Source organism: Podarcis raffonei, chromosome 15 (assembly GCF_027172205.1).
Source record: "Podarcis raffonei isolate rPodRaf1 chromosome 15, rPodRaf1.pri, whole genome shotgun sequence".
Taxonomy (NCBI): domain Eukaryota; kingdom Metazoa; phylum Chordata; class Lepidosauria; order Squamata; family Lacertidae; genus Podarcis; species Podarcis raffonei.
In genome coordinates this window covers 6,858,395-6,873,869 of record NC_070616.1, presented here as the reverse complement: position 1 = coordinate 6,873,869, position 15,475 = coordinate 6,858,395, and the positions used below count along the sequence as shown (strand labels likewise).

The following is a 15,475-nucleotide window of genomic DNA, read 5'->3' as shown; positions in this document are numbered from 1 at the left end:
AGACATCTGAAGGCAGCCCTGTTTAGGGATGCTTTTCATGTTTAATAGGTTATTGTATTTTAGTGTTTTGTTGGAAGCCGCCCAGAGTGGCTGGGGAAACCCAGCCAGATGGGCGGGGTATAAATTATTATTATTATTATTATTATTATTATTATTATTATTATTGTTGTTGTATGCCTCTTTCTGGAACCTCCTGCAGCCAAACGTATTGCTCTGCTTTCCTTTGGACCACATCAGTGAGGCCAAGAGGAGGGTCTTGTCGTCTGGGCAGCCCAGGACCTCCATACACTCTGTCCATACTCGCACCCTGGGGAGGTCACTTTGGTGCTGTCTCTCAAGACAGGTGCCAATTTAAATTAGATTCATAAGCCATATGTATTGGAAATGCCACATGACCAAATGTGGTACAGCAAGAGGCTATCTTGTGGCGGGTTCTTGGTGATAAAGATCAGGTGGTGATTGCCACACACACCTGCATGTTGCCTGAGAGGCTTTTTTAAAAAATAAAAACAATCATTTATTTCATAAATTCACACATCGCTCGACTGTAAATAACCTCAAAGCGGTGTATAAAAAAGATAAAACAGTGAAATCAAGGGGCAGGGGGAAATCACAACCCTCGTTGAAAACATGAAAAATAAAATACTAAAACAGATTAAAATCACCTCAGCTTTCTAAGTGTCTGGGTAGGCTTGTCTATAGACAGTGAAGGTGCCTGTTTGATTTCAATAGGCAGGGAGTTCCAAAGGGCAGGTGCTGCCACACTATAAACAAATGCAGAATGGGTATTATGTGACACCTGTAGTGGTGCCAATTCCGCCGATTGAAGCGGCCGAGTGGGCGCACGTGGGGTAAGGGAATTTCGTTGGTAAACGGCTCCCAAATTATTAAGGGTTTTTATTCTAACAGGAACACCTTGAACTTGGCCTGGTAGCAAGTTTGCAACCAGTTCAGACTGAGCAAAGGTGTTATATGCCAACAAGGCCTCACTCCCATCAGCAATCGGGCTGCAGCATTCAGATCAAGCATGAGGGAAGCCCCATGTAGAGTCCATTGCAGCAATCCAATCTTGAAGGGTTTTTTTATATATATACTTTTGATACAGTTTTGATACTTGCTTGTGTTAAGGGGCAGCAATTTGGCAACATATTGTTCTGCCTTGAAAAAACACCTCTGGCTTCTTGTTTTCCTTAAAATAAAATAAAAAGGCTCTACAGAATGGAAGAAGCATTTCCAACAACAGAGAGTGTGTTTTGTCTCCTCTTTCTGTTCACTGTTTGTATTCATTCCTCCCACCTCCTTCTGGAGCCCTTTAACACCTATTTAGCAAATTCCCCAACAACCTAATCTGGCTTCATTCCAAGTGTATTGGAGATAGCTGAATAGCACTTAAGTGCACTGAAGGGCATTGTTGTTTTGTGTCCCCCAGGGGGACCTCCTGCCTTACTTTGTGCTGCTTCATGGATTGCTCTGATAAATCTAATGCTCCCTTAGTCCCAGTGTCTCCCTGCTCTATCGAAGCTCTATTTAAGTGATAATTAATTAGCAGAAAGTGTAATCCAGGGGACAGCCACACATCGTGTGCAGTTCAGCCATGTGAATGTATGAATGTAGAGAATGTAGCGTGTGAATGAATGAATGAGCGGAAGCTTGGAGGCTGCCCTTCTCTGCACTCTTCCCTAGGTGTAAAACTCCTTGAACACCACGTGGCACACATAGGACTACATTGCAAAATCCAACCAGGTGTTCAGAGTTCCTTCCTTTTTCTGGAACTCTGAGTCTCAAGTTCTCTCTCTCTCTCTCTCTCTCTCTCTCTCTCTCTCTCACAGTCCTCTTCTTGTGGGGTATTTGTTTTCTCCTCTATTTTTAAGCCCCACAAAGCCCAGCCTCTTAGGTGGTTTCAAACCACGTCTCTCTTCATGGATGCCTTCAGGCCTCTGCCTCTCCCACTAACATATGCTCTTGATTTGACACTGCTGTTCCAGAATGTCCTTCTCATCCAACCTCAACCATTATGGGATGGTGCACGTGGCCAGCGTCAGCGACGTTCTCTTGGACAACTCGTTCACCCCTCCGTGCCAGCGCATGGGCGGGATGGTTTCCTTCCGAACCTTCGAAGACTTTGTCCGGTAAGCAAGGGGGAGGAGTCAATGCGTTTGGGAGAGCGTCTTGTGCCGCACGCCCCCCCTTCCCCCACCGCAAACTTAAGTTCCCAGTTGAAGTGGGTTGAAAGGAAGAGGTGACACATCTTTACTCCCTACCTAGGCCTAGGACCCACGTACCTACGGGACCGCCTCTCCTGGTATGCCCTGTGGAGGACCTTAAGGTCCACAAATGGCAACACCTTGGAGATCCCAAGTCGCAAGGTGGTTAGATTGGTCTCAACTAGGGCCAGGGCCTTTTCAGTACTGGCCCCGACTTGGTGGAACGCTCTGTCACAAGAGACAAGGGCCCTGCAGGACTTGAAATTTTTTCGCAGGGCCTGCAAGACAGAGCTGTTCCGCCTGGCCTTTGGTTTGGACTCAGTCTGACCCTTATGTTTCCCTCCCCTTATGGTTTTGATCTACAGGCTACTATTAAAATGAGGCTGCATTTTAAATTATATTTTAACCTATATTTTCAATTGGTTTTTTGGTTTTTTTAATTGCAATTTTACTGTTGTTAGCTGCCCTGAGCGCGGCTCTTGCCGGGGAGAGCGGGGTATAAATAAAATTTTATTATTTATTATTAGTATTACTCCAAGCCAGCTCTTGTAGTCTTTTTCTTGGTTGTGCTCAACAGTCCAGTTACAAAGCTGAGCTATATGCACCTGATCCTTTCGCCCGGATATAGGGGACTCCTCCCTTCCTGCACGCTAGGTATAAATGTGCTGCTGTGCCATTTATTGCAGGAGTTGCTCATTCAGTCTGCGAGATCCCTAATATGGGCCTGGGGCTTGCAGTAGCCTTGTGCAAGCCAGATAAAGGGCAAGGGACACACACACACTTTGGTTGTGTTTGCTCTGGCCGTGTGGAAAGAGCCCTTCTGCCGCCAGTTGTATGTGCCTGCTATTTTTCTTCTCCATTCCTTTCAGGCTCTTCGATGAAGTCATGGGGTGCTTTTGTGACTCTCCACCTCAAAGCCCCACCTTCCCGGAAGCGGGCCACCCGTCCTTGTATGACGAAGATAAGGTACAACATCACCCACTCGCTACCTTTTGTCCATTTTTCATTCCTTAATGCAGAAAGTATGATCTGATGTGTAGACATCTTTCCTATTCTAATTAATTCAAGAGGGTTCTGGAAGTTTCTCCGTGTGAAAGAAACAAGCAGAAGATTCATGATATTTGGGTTATACCTTCAGAGAAGCTGAGGACAGCTGGCTTAAACTGACTCTGTTATCTTTTCTGTCAAGGTCACGCTGACTATAGAAGTAGGGCCAGAAGGAGCCTGGGCTTCACTTTCTCTATCTCTTTTCCTTCTGGTGTGGTGTTCTGTATACAGTGGTACCTTGGGTTACAAACACTTTGGGTTACAAACACTTTGGGTTACAAACTCCACTAACCCGGAAGTAGTACCTCGGGTTGAGAACTTTGCCCCAGGATGAGAACAGAAATTGTGCGGTGACAGCGGGAGGCCCCATTAGCAAAAGCACTCCTCAGGTTAAGAACAGTTTCGGGTTAAGAACAAACCTCCAGAGCGAATTAAGTTCGTAACCCGAGGTACCACTGTATAGTGTTAAAGTTTAGACTTATTTTAAGTTATTGTAAATTTAAGTTAAGCCTGCTGCAACTGGATTTCTTATGGACAGTGCGAATGTATTGGATTTGTGACCATTATGCTCATTTGCCTTCAGTAACAGTAAAGCTCTGCTGGATGAAATATTAATTGCCTCTGGTCTATTTTTTGGGAATCCTGGAACATGGTTAAGTTTTTACTCTGCTAACTATACATTGGAGTTTTGCTCTGGATCAACATTGAGTAGAATTCCATGACACCTTTGTCCGTACTAACGGATAGGAATATTGAAAGGGGGTGCATTTGGCACCAAGGTGGGGTTTTTGACTCTGCCCGAGGGGATCACGTCTGTGGCTGTCCACAGGAGCCCTACCACTTCATCACCTTCATTGTGATACTAAAATTCCTCGTCACTAAAACTTTCTGCAGTTGCTGCAGCTACCAGACCATCTCCAAGGGCAGCCCCACACAGAGTGCATTGCAGTAGTCTTGTCTCACAGTTACCAGAGCAAGGATTCGTATCCTTATCTTTTTGAAAACTTGGTTACATTTTCCCCAGAACGCGCAAGAAAAGCACTTTGGTGCGTTCTAAGGCACATTGTTTTGTTTGTTTTACTCCAGAGTGCCAGAGACGAGCCAATTCACATCCTCAACGTCGCCATTAAGACCGATTGCGACATCGATGATGAAGGGCTAGCCAGCATGTTCAGAGAGTTCACACAAACCAAGGTACCTATCGCTAAGCGGGTTGGATCTATTCTTCCCTTCTTCCCCTTCGCATCAACTTCCTCTTCCCTATGTCAGGTTTTAGATCATGTGGTGGGGGGGACTGGGGGTGCAGTGATTTCTCCTCTGCTGCTGTGTCCTCAGCGGCAGAACCTTCACCATCCACATCAGAGGTTGCTAATGTTGCGTTCATGGCACCCACAAAGGCCTTCATTGGCCTCAGGCAATTCTGAAGGAAAAGCCACCCTTCTAAGCTAATTCTGTGAAACTCTGGGGTCAGCCATGCCACGATCTTGCCTGAAATAAGCATTGGTGGTTACGGCACTTGTGTCAGGGCAGGTGGCAGCAGCAGAAGCAGGTAGTGGGCAGTGGGCAGTGGCCACTTTTGGACATAACACGAAACCATCGTTTAGTGCTGTGCCAGTCATCCTCAGGCTAATGTGCTTCCACCTCTATCTCCACCATGACCATGAGGAGACCAGAAGCATCCATTTCCATTTTCAACAAAGCACAGTTTGTTGGTCAATGGGAACTGCAGCTGGCTTAGAATTTCAGTTGTCTGAACAAGCCAAGGTCAGAAACCATGGTTTGCTCTTGGCTTATTCAGACAAACCATGGTTTTCAACTAACCACATTTTTGCCTTGCACAAAATGAACAGCTGTGGTTCACTGAATGTTGGAAGTCTTCTGATCTCCTTATCATGTGCATCTGACAGCATGTGCTAAAGGTTTCCTGGAGGGACCAGACTCTGGAATCCGTAGAACAGCCTTTTGCCTACCTGGTCCAGATGTTTGGGGTTACTGCCCTATCTGGCTAGGCAAAGGTTGTTCTAGAAGATAGTCACTTTTGTAATGAGCATTCTTCTCTTCTCTTTTGAAATATAAAAAAATAAATAAAAAATTGTCCAGTAGCATCTTAAAAAAAGGTAAAGAACTCCTGACAGTTAAGTCCGGTCACGAACGACTCTGGGGTTGCGGCGCTCATCTCGCTTTACTGGCCGAGGGAGCCAATGTTTGTCTGCAGACAGTTTTTCCGGGTCATGTGGCCAGCGTGACTAAGCCGCTTCTGGCAAAACCAGAGCAGCGCACAGAAACGCCGTTTACCTTCCTGCCAGAGCTGTGCCTATTTATCTACTTGCACTTTGATGTGCTTTCGAACTGCTAGGTTGGCAGGAGCTGGAACCGAGCAACGGGAGCTCACCCCATCATGGGGATTCAAACCGCCAACCTTCTGATCGGCAAGCCCAAGAGGCTCAGTGGTTTAGACCACAGCGCCACCCGCGTCCCTAGTAGCACCTTAGAGACCAACTAAATTTGTTATTGGTATAAGCTTCCATGTGCATGCACACTTCTTCAGATACTTTCTCTTTGTTATTGTTCTAATATTTAAATGCTTTAAATTCTTAACTGGTTTGAATCTCTTAATTTATTTTTTTTATTGGACTGGTCAAATGCCAAAACCAGTGCATAGAAGATTAAATCAAAGCAATGACGGTGGATAGGAATGCGCAGATAAAAATGCATTGCAGCTTGAACGTCCCCCTCTCCAGCAATACATTATTCTATCCATCTCAGAATTTTTCTTTCCCCCTTTTTATAAATAAAGTACCAAACTAGTTTTCTCTCTCTCATTAGCATGAAGATGCTTGAGGCATTTTTTTTAAGAGTGTGTGCGTGTCTTTAACAGGAGGAGAGGGAGGTGTTGCGCATTAAGCTATCAAATAGCTTGATCCAAATTGTCCAAATAATTTTCCAGTCCCAGCATGTCGTGAAAAGGGTTTCCCCCTCCGTTCCCTCTCCCCCCCTTCTATTTTTGATAGAAATTAGGATCGTATACTTGTAAATGACTTGTGGAGGAGATTGAGGCAGTCAGTGGAAATGGAGTTTCTCCAGGTGCTAGTCTCTAATAGCGCTATAATAGCTGTTGAGTCGCTGGGAGGTCTGCATTATTACAATGTAATCAGAATCCCGTTGCTATATACTTATTGTCTGACACTTGTGGAATTTTAAAAGCAATAACATTTTTTTTATAAAAAATAAAAAATAAAAATCGCATCATTATTATTAAAGTTATTTTCTTCCTTTCTCCCTCTACGGCTGCCCCGATGCTCATTTTCAAAAGGGTTTTAACCTTAGTGAAAGCATTGTCGCCTGTGCTGGAAAGGGGCGGTTTTTTTGCTCCTGGTGTTGTGGAATCGGAGCCCTCTCTCTATCTTGCTCTCTCCGTTTCTAGTTACACTTCCCCCCATTTCTAGGTTAGTAAGCGGGGTGGGGAGAGAAAGGGCATTTCCAACAAAACAGCCGCCACTGTAAAAAGGGGATTAGACGAATTCACGGAGGAACAAGGCTATCAGATACAGCTACTGGCCACAAATGGCTGTGTTCTATCGCCATTGTCGGAGGCATTGAGACTCTGGATAGCAGTTGCCATGACTCACAAGTGGAGAAGGTTGCTATCGTCTCTTGTCCATCTCGTGGGCTTCCCATGGGCATCTGGTCAGCCACTGGGAGGACAGGGATGGTGGCGGGGGTTAGTCACCTGATCCCCCAGGCTCATCATACCTTCTGAAGGCAAAAAAAGGTAAAGGTAAAGGGACCCCTGACCATTAGGTCCAGTCATGGCCGACTCTGGGGTTGCGGCGCTCATCTCGCTTTATTGTTCGAGGGAGCCGGCGTACAGGTCATGTGGCCAGCATGACTAAGCCGCTTCTGGCGAACCAGAGCAGCGCACAGAAACGCCGTTTGCCTTCCCGCCGGAGCGGTACCTATTTATCTACTTGCATTTTTGACATGCTTTCGAACTGCTAGGTTGGCAGGAGCAGGGACAGAGCAACGGGAGCTCACCCCGTCGTTGCGGGGATGCAAATCGCCGACCTTCTGATTGGCAGGTCCTAGCACCACCCGCGTCCCTTCTGAAGGCAATAGGCAGTGGGAAATGCATGATTAATCTATGGAACTCACTCCCACAGTGTGAGGCAGTGATGGCCACCAATTTGGGCGGTTTCAAAAGAGTATCAGGCAGTGTCATGGAGGAGAGGGCTACCAATGGCTACTAGCTACAATGGCTATGTTCTGCCTCCACAATTGGAGGCACCTATGCTTTTGAATGCTGGAAGCCACAGGTGTGGAGAGGGCTCTTGTGCTCAAATCCTGCTTGCTGGTTTCCCACAGGCATTTGGCTGGCCCCTGTGAGAACAGGAGGCTGGAGGAGATGGCTGTTGATGGCTATGGCTCCTATCTAAGGCTTTTGCTATGGTGAAAGGGGCCAGTCACAGAATCACCGAATTGCAGAGTTGGAAAGGACCACGACGAACATCTAGTCCAACTCCCTGTAGAGCAGGAATCTTTCACCCAACATGGGGCTCAAACCCACAACCCTGAGATTAGGAGTCTCGTGCTCTGCCAACTGAGCAATCCCAATCATCCCAGATATTATGTCCTTTGACCCAGAGGACCCATCTCCTCATTCCAAACGCTGGGAGAGTTCAGTATTTATGCCATTTATTTGTTGCATTTCACACACACGGAAGAGTGCCTTTGCAGCATGAAAGGCATTGAAGCTTCATAAGAAACAGCCATAGAACACAATACCAAAACGCACTCCCTCCAAAAGATCAAAAATGTGTATCTCACAGTATGATCACCAGCGCCCCATCTTTCTTTTTGGTTCAATTCAGTAGTTTCGGCCAGACCTGCGGTTTCAGAACGCTAGCGGTTTTTTCCTTTGTTCTCTACTCCGTTTTTCTCATGCTTTGTGTCACTGTGGTGATCTTTTACTGCTTTGTTGTTTGTGTTTTTGTGGGGAAAGGTGCAATAAAAACTTTTTTTTAAAAAAAGTATAATTCACTACCCTCCCAATTAACGATCAAAGGTCTGTGAGAACAGAAATGTTTTAGCCTGGTGCTTAAGAGCACAAAGCAGTGGAGCCAGGATTGCTTCTCTGGGATGTCATTCCCCATGTCCTTGGCTCCCAGTTGTCAAAGAACGAGAACCCAAGGGTGGATCCTTTCCAAAGTCTTTGATGTTTAGGTTGGATACATCTGTGAATCTCTGGTCTCAGGCACAGCAGGGAGTGTGCATAGGGAACCCAAGACATGGATGCACAAAGGCAGGTGATATAGCTACTCAAAGCTGGGGCCACCCAACACTGACACGCAAACACACCCCGTTTGCTATCCTATACAGTGGTACTTCAGGTTACATACGCTTCAGGTTACATACTCTTCAGGTTACATACTCCGCTAACCCAGAAATAGTGCTTCAGGTTAAGAACTTCGCTTCAGGATGAGAACAGAAATCGTGCGCCGGTGGCGCAGCAGCAGCAGGAGGCTCCATTAGCTAAAGTGGTGCTTCAGGTTAAGAACAGTTTCAGGTTAAGTACGGACTTCCGGAAGGAATTAAGTTCTTAACCCGAGGTACCACTGTATTAAAGAATAGAGCAGGTTCAACCCAGTACACCAATCCTTCTTCAGGCCCTTTGTCTTGAAGGCGGGGTCTGCTTCATCTATCTGTTCATCCTTCCTTTGGCACCTCTGAGACCTAGGTGATGGAGAAGATGCCTCTACCATTTTTGGAGAGGCAGGGCTAGGGAAACCCAGCCAGATCGGTGGGGTATAAATATTATTATTATTGGTAGCGTGGTGTGGGAGGCACAGTGGAGATGTCAGAGATAGGTGCTGACAGCTGCGGAGGGAAAAGCAAGGCTGCAGGGTCAGGCAGGACTTGTAGGGATGGGTGAATCAAGAGAACAGGTCGAGGGACCACCCTGCCAGGACCCTCTCTGCAAAGCCCTGCTCCCCGATCTGGCAGAGGCCTCTCCATCTGGCTGGATTTCCCCCCCCAGGAAACCATCCATCTGCATCGTCCTGACTCTGCCTCCCGAAATGGGAGCCACCACTGAGAAGGCCCTGTTTGTGTGTTGCCACCTTCTGATGATGCACATGGGTAGGTTCATGTGGGGAGAGGTGGTCCTTGCGAGGGAGACTTAAACCCCCGTCCCACCCACCCCCAAGAGGAAATCTGGGGGACAGTTAAATGCAAAACATTTTGGACAAATGTTGCTCGAAATGGCCTGTCTCTTAGTCTCTGACCTCACCACCTCTCAGTGGGAATGAATCCCATGTAGATCTCCTAGTGTGTGAGAGCGAGGGTTGCCTTAGCTGTGGCCCCCTGAATCTACAATACTCACCCCAGAGAGGTTCACCTGACACCTGCATTGTAATTTCCCCCTCGCACCTGGTGAAAATTTTTTTAAAATGAAAATTCCCAGACCTTTTAAGAACTTTTAAACCATAACCTCCTGACTTTCTGTGTTGCCTCAATCTGTTGCTTTAATTTTATGCTCTTGCCTTATTTACCATTCTTTCATTAGGCTTTTGTGTGATAAATTCTGTTTCAAAAATGGGGTTTAACAAAACACAAAGCCACCTACTCCCAAGTTTGGATTTTCCTGTATTCTTCCTCCCATTTTGCTTCTTTTTTTCTTCCAGAAATCCGTCCTGATTGACCATGGCATCCGGCGACTGACTTTCCTTGTGGCGCAAAAGGTATTTTGATATCTCTCTCTCTCTCCCTCCATTTGTGTGTGTGTCTCATAGTTTGCTTTTAAATGCAGTCTTCACGTTATTGCAAACCTTATTTTTAATGGGGGTGAATGGGAGAGGGAGGAGTCCTGTTCATGATTGCTTTTTATTTTATTTGTGCATCTCCAACTGCGCAATGGTTTTTCAATAAGCTCTTGCTCTCTCTCTCAAGAAAATTAATTGAGAATTGAGGATGATGACAATATTGAGCTGCTTGTGATTTTTGCCTTAATTTGTTTTTAATTTATATACTAATTGCTAGCTTTCTTCTGCTTCCCCCGCTCCCCTTTATCCTTCCTGTCACCCTGCTCCGCCTTTCTGTGTGCCTCTCTCTTTTTATTTATTTATTGCCCATAAGGATTTCAGGAAACAGGTCAACTGTGAGGTGGACCAAAGATTTCATGTAAGTAAAAGGTGTTGGTTGGGAGGGATGGGGAGTTCCAGGTTAATTTTTATCTTTCAGTTTCTTAGTGTACTTGGAAAGGGTTTGTTTCCCCCCCTCTAAAATTTAGGTTTAAGTCAGGGATGGACCTGCAGAAGTTTTCTTACAGTGTTTACAAATCAGCCCTAAGGCAGGCCCTTCTGTTGGACTCGTACTCTTAAAAGGACGTAGCATACGAGGAAAAAGAAGAGGGAGGGAGGAGGAAAACACAAGCTCAAGCACAAGTTCTTGAAAGTTTTGGCCACTGTCAATGTCTTGCCATTGGTAATATTGTGAGACTCTTCCCAACACCCATCAGTCCAGCCTGGCCAATGCTCACTTCTTCAAGCCCTTCTTTCACTTTGCCCAAACACATAGCAAATGATATTGGTAATGGTCAACAATAGAAAGTGTCCTTTCATACTCCATCACAGTGTGGTACCCTGGTTTGACATCATCTGATAGGAAGTCCCTACAGAGGGTGGTGAATACAGCACAAGATATTATGGGCTGTCCCGTGAATCTGCTGGATGAAATAGCGGAAGAACATTACCTCAGGAGAGTGAGGAAAATTCTCAGGGATGATTATTCACAGCCTAGCCGGCACTTTCTTGATCTCCTGCCCTCAGGCAGAAGATCTAGAAGCATGATTAGTCGCACCAACAGGGTAAAGAACAGCTTCTGTCCGTGGGCTGTTAGGCTGCTGAATGAAAAGATAACAACAGGGCAACTGACTTTCGGGTTTGGTGGGTGTGCGTCAGTAAACAAGGGGAATTAAGACTAAGAGAGCTGAGTGGGGGGTGCTCATGTAATTTCACTGTATACAAGTTGTACAAGTGACAATAAAGTATTTCAGTTTCAATTTCAATGATGGTAGCTGAGGTCCAGTCCACTAATAACTGCAATACAGTCACTCCATCCCTGACTTAGACCGATCTGTTGACTGTGGTGCAGCCACATGTCCAGAAGCAGGACAAGGCAGCGATACCGCTGCCTTGATGAGGCCATCATGCCCTGGATGCATAGGGAAAAACCTAGTGTTCAATGTCAGAAGAGTAATAGAATTGTAGAGTTGGAAGGGACCCCGAGGGTCATCGAGTCAACACCCTGCAAGGAGGGATCGAACCCATGACCTTGGAGTTATAAGCGCCACGCTCTAACTGGTTGAGCTAGCTGGCTTTTATAGTGAAGATACTTTGCAGGTGGAAGAGCTCTAGGTTAACCCTCCTTAGCACCTCTAATGCAAAGAATCTTGGGTAGCAAGGTTGGGAAGTTTTTGGCCTGAGACCCCATGAGAGCTGTTTCCAGTTTGTCAGGGATAGGGAAGTTGTGGGCCCTCCTGATGTTGCTGCTCTCCCATAACACAAAGAACAGTTGGTCCATTGCTGACCTATTAAAGAATTTAGCTGTCAGAGATTCTGTGAGCATAGCTTGAAATCTAACCTGGAAAACACATGCCCAACAGGTGAATTATTGCAGATTAGCTGCCCCTTTATGGTTGGGCTGAATTTTTATGTACCCATCTGAGGATTAGTAGGCCTTCATATACTCATAGCCCATTTTAGCTTCTTCAGCCCCCCCAAAGTACATCATGAATCGTGTAACTGTTTGATGTGCTTCGGGTTTAACTGTTGGTACAATATTTTAGGACGGTGTGTGTGTTGATCATTATGATCAATTGTTATGCTGTGCACTGTTTTGGATTCTTCATATATTCCAAGTCCAACTTGGCATATTCAGCAAAAATGACCCCATAGATCTTATGGTCAGAAATATCTTCAGCTATTAAAATTAAACAAGCAAACCTTCCCCACTCTTTTTTTTTTTACTGTTGTTTTATCTGAGCTATGCTATCAATATTCTCTTCAGTTTACTTCATATATGCAGTGTATTTTTATTATTAAGTTTTTGACTGTTTTAATTGATAATTTTAATTTTTATGGCAAATCGCTCAGAGGTTTCATTACAATCAAGTGGTAAATACATTTTGTTAAATAAATTTTAAAAGTGTGAATTTTTATCCTACCTTTCCTACCAAACAAGCTTTTTGGAGGGTGGGTGGGGTCAACAACAGAACCACAAGCAGTACAAATTAAAACAAAAGCATATTTTAAAAATGTGAGCATCTGAAAACAGCTACTGCAACATAGGCTTTCTTGGTCCAGTTTCCGTCTGCTTCTCTCCTTCCTTTGTGTTCCTTCCACTTTAAAAATAGATATCGCTGGGAATATTTTTCTCTTGTTTGGGGTTAGGACTATTAGTCGTGCTCTGTGGAGTAATAAGAGAGATTAGGCTGCAGGCAAAAGGAAAAGAGCAAGAGTATTTTGTCCCCTGTGTGTGCGCGCACACACACACCAGCCTCTCCCAGAATGCTTTGTGTGGCGTGAGCAGCTTTGCCCGGGTTTTATTGATGGGAGAGAACTTAAAACGCACACACAGATACCAATCAATCAACAGCTTTAAGACAGGAAGCAGGGGAAAGTCAGGAGAGCTTAAGCAAGAACCTGGAGGCTTTAGCAAGGAGAAATCGGGGCGGTTTGAGAGAATAAAAATGGATAAGTTGAGGAAGGGGAGAGTTTTTCTGAGTGCTTGCGAATAAATCCACACACTTTGCCTCCAGGTTGCAGGGGGAAGTCCTGCTTGGATTCTCGGCAGCAGCTTTTAAAGGCGAAAGGAAGGGCAGAAATGTAGATAGAAAGGAAAGACTGGATTGCACCTCGGAACAGACCACCGTGAAGCCCAGGGAACGCAGGAAGGAAGCTGCCATCCATAATGCAGAGAGATGTTGGTCCGTCTAGCTCATTCCAAGGGCCACCATGGGTGGCAGACAGGGCAGGAAGCAAGAGAGGGTGGGGGTGGTCTAGGGAGAATCCCGAGGGCCAGTTCAATAGCCCTGGAGGGCCACATTTGGCCCCCAGGACTGAGACTCCCAATCCCAGGTCTAGCTCTATATTGTCTGACATCGGGGTGGGGCATGTGTCCTTCCAGCCAGGGTGATGGGAGCTGTTGTCCCAACAACAGGGTTTTAAGCAAGAGCCCTTCCCAGCCCTGCCTGGGTATAGCAAGACATGAACTTGGGACGTTTTGCATGTCTGGCTTCTTACGGGGTGACACTTGCCTCCAGCTTCGTCTTCCGTCACTTCAGTGTCGCCCTTGTAGAACTCAGCTGGGAGGAGGATGGGGACAAAGCCAGGATTCTCTGGCTCTCCCAATTGTTGGGGCTCCTTGCCATCTGCCCCACCAGTTTTTATGGGTACCAGCCGCCACTGCTTTCTGAGCCATCTTCCTGGGAAAGCAAGGCTTGAACTTCTGATCAGACAACTTATGGCTTTGTTCAGATGGGCCTATTCCTGCTAGTGGAGATACTCTGTGTTTTGCAGAGGTCTCTTGTGTCGAGAGATTTTTTTGGAGAGCTTCGCCTCGCCCTTCGGAGAGTCTTTGGCTCGGTCATTAATAGTCCCTCCTCTTTGTTACCGGACCGCCTGTCAACGTAACTCAGGGGCCTTGGCTTGGGTTTGTTTTGTGTTTTAATTACAGTCTATATAATTAGTTCTCAGCATGTTGAGGTAATAGAGAGCTGCTCCAGCAAGCTTCCAATTTCCTCATCTCATTAGGTTTTTAACGCGATTATTAGTATAATAACCAGCTATGATGATTTTTTTTCTCGTGTAGCTTTCTGCATTCTCCAATTTGCAGGGTGTCTTGATTGGTTAATTTAGGCGAATTATTCTGATTGTCTTGATGATGGTTGGTTGATTAGAACACAGCGGGGGCATAATTCCTCCATCTAGGAAGGGAGATTTCTTTAATTTTTTTTTTTTTTTGGGAGGGGGGAATTTTGGTAGCAAAATCCTGAGGATTTGCGTGTTTGTGCGCATGTGCACATTTAGTTAGTATATTTGCCCGAAAATGTTAGATGGGAGGTCTTCTTTAGGGAAAAAATATTAAATCACATTAGCATGGGTGCTAGAAGGACAAATTGGCAGTATTTGGAGAGTAAGGCAAGAGGGGTGGGCATTTTCATTATCTTCCTAATCACTTCCTCCTCCCCCCCTTACTTTCCTTCTGGAAGCTGTAGTTTGTTAAGGGTACTGTGAGTTGCTAGGAGACTTTTTACAAACTACAACTCCCAGGATTCTTTGGGAGAAGCCATGGCTGTTGAAGTGGCATAAGAGTGCTTTAAATGTATGCCATGGATGCAACCCATATCCTATGATTTTCTATGTCCTATCCTTTTAGGCCTCAACCAACTTTTGCAAATACAGGGGCATACCTCAGCTGCAAACGTCATATTCCTTGAATATCAGTTTTAACAGTCGTGGCTTCTCCTGAGGAATTATGGGAAATGGAGTTGGCCCAAGTGCAAAGAGAATTTTCTCTTGGGTATCCTTATGTCTTCCACACTCCTCCAAACTGAGATTGCTAGGAATGACAAACCAGCTTTAGGCTGCAATGCTGTGTCAGTTTTCACCTGTTGAACTCCATGGGAGGTGTAGTCCAAAACATCTGGAAAGCACCTGGTTGGGAAAGGCTATTGTATTGATCTTTATTACGGCCATTGGCCCATCACACGACAGTTTCCCAAACCAACATAATGTACTTAAACCTCCAAATTTAAAACCGCCAAGACTTACAAAAAACAGACAAGAACCAAAGCAAAACAAAACAAAAACAAAAGACCAACATCATACATTACAATAAATTTGTAACATAAACATCGCCCTCTACTCATAAATTAGTAGAAGACATCAATGGTGAAATCACCTAATTACATCCTAAAACATAGATCATAGTTTAAAAAGATTATCCGAGCCGCACAGGAGTCCGTTTCTCTTCTTTAGGGATAGGACGCTGATCAAGAATCTGGCAACCATGAGTGATCTTAGGGGGTCATCATCATTTAATAGATATCTCAGTTTGGCTTCATTCGTATCATCGGCAATTCCCTTTAGATATTGAGCAAGAAACTTGCTCCTGGCCGATGAGTGAAAAGCACAATTAAAAATTATGTGATGCAACGAGTTGGGAAA

The 15,475-nt window shown here is 45.3% G+C and overlaps 1 protein-coding gene across 6 annotated transcripts in view; it reads left to right on the top strand.

The window, feature by feature from the left end:
* The window catches only part of ACACA (acetyl-CoA carboxylase alpha), a 183,804-nt gene that overhangs the window by 85,739 nt on the left and 82,590 nt on the right, over positions 1 to 15,475 (top strand). For 4 of the 6 annotated variants that reach the window (XM_053367488.1, XM_053367487.1, XM_053367491.1 and 1 more), the window contains 5 exons: positions 1,986 to 2,129; positions 3,074 to 3,170; positions 4,338 to 4,445; positions 9,932 to 9,988; positions 10,383 to 10,427. In XM_053367488.1, the coding sequence (XP_053223463.1) occupies positions 1,986 to 2,129; positions 3,074 to 3,170; positions 4,338 to 4,445; positions 9,932 to 9,988; positions 10,383 to 10,427 (451 nt within the window). The remainder of the gene's footprint in view (positions 1 to 1,985; positions 2,130 to 3,073; positions 3,171 to 4,337; positions 4,446 to 9,931; positions 9,989 to 10,382; positions 10,428 to 15,475) is intronic. The other 2 variants (XM_053367490.1, XM_053367489.1) reach the window with 1 other exon arrangement.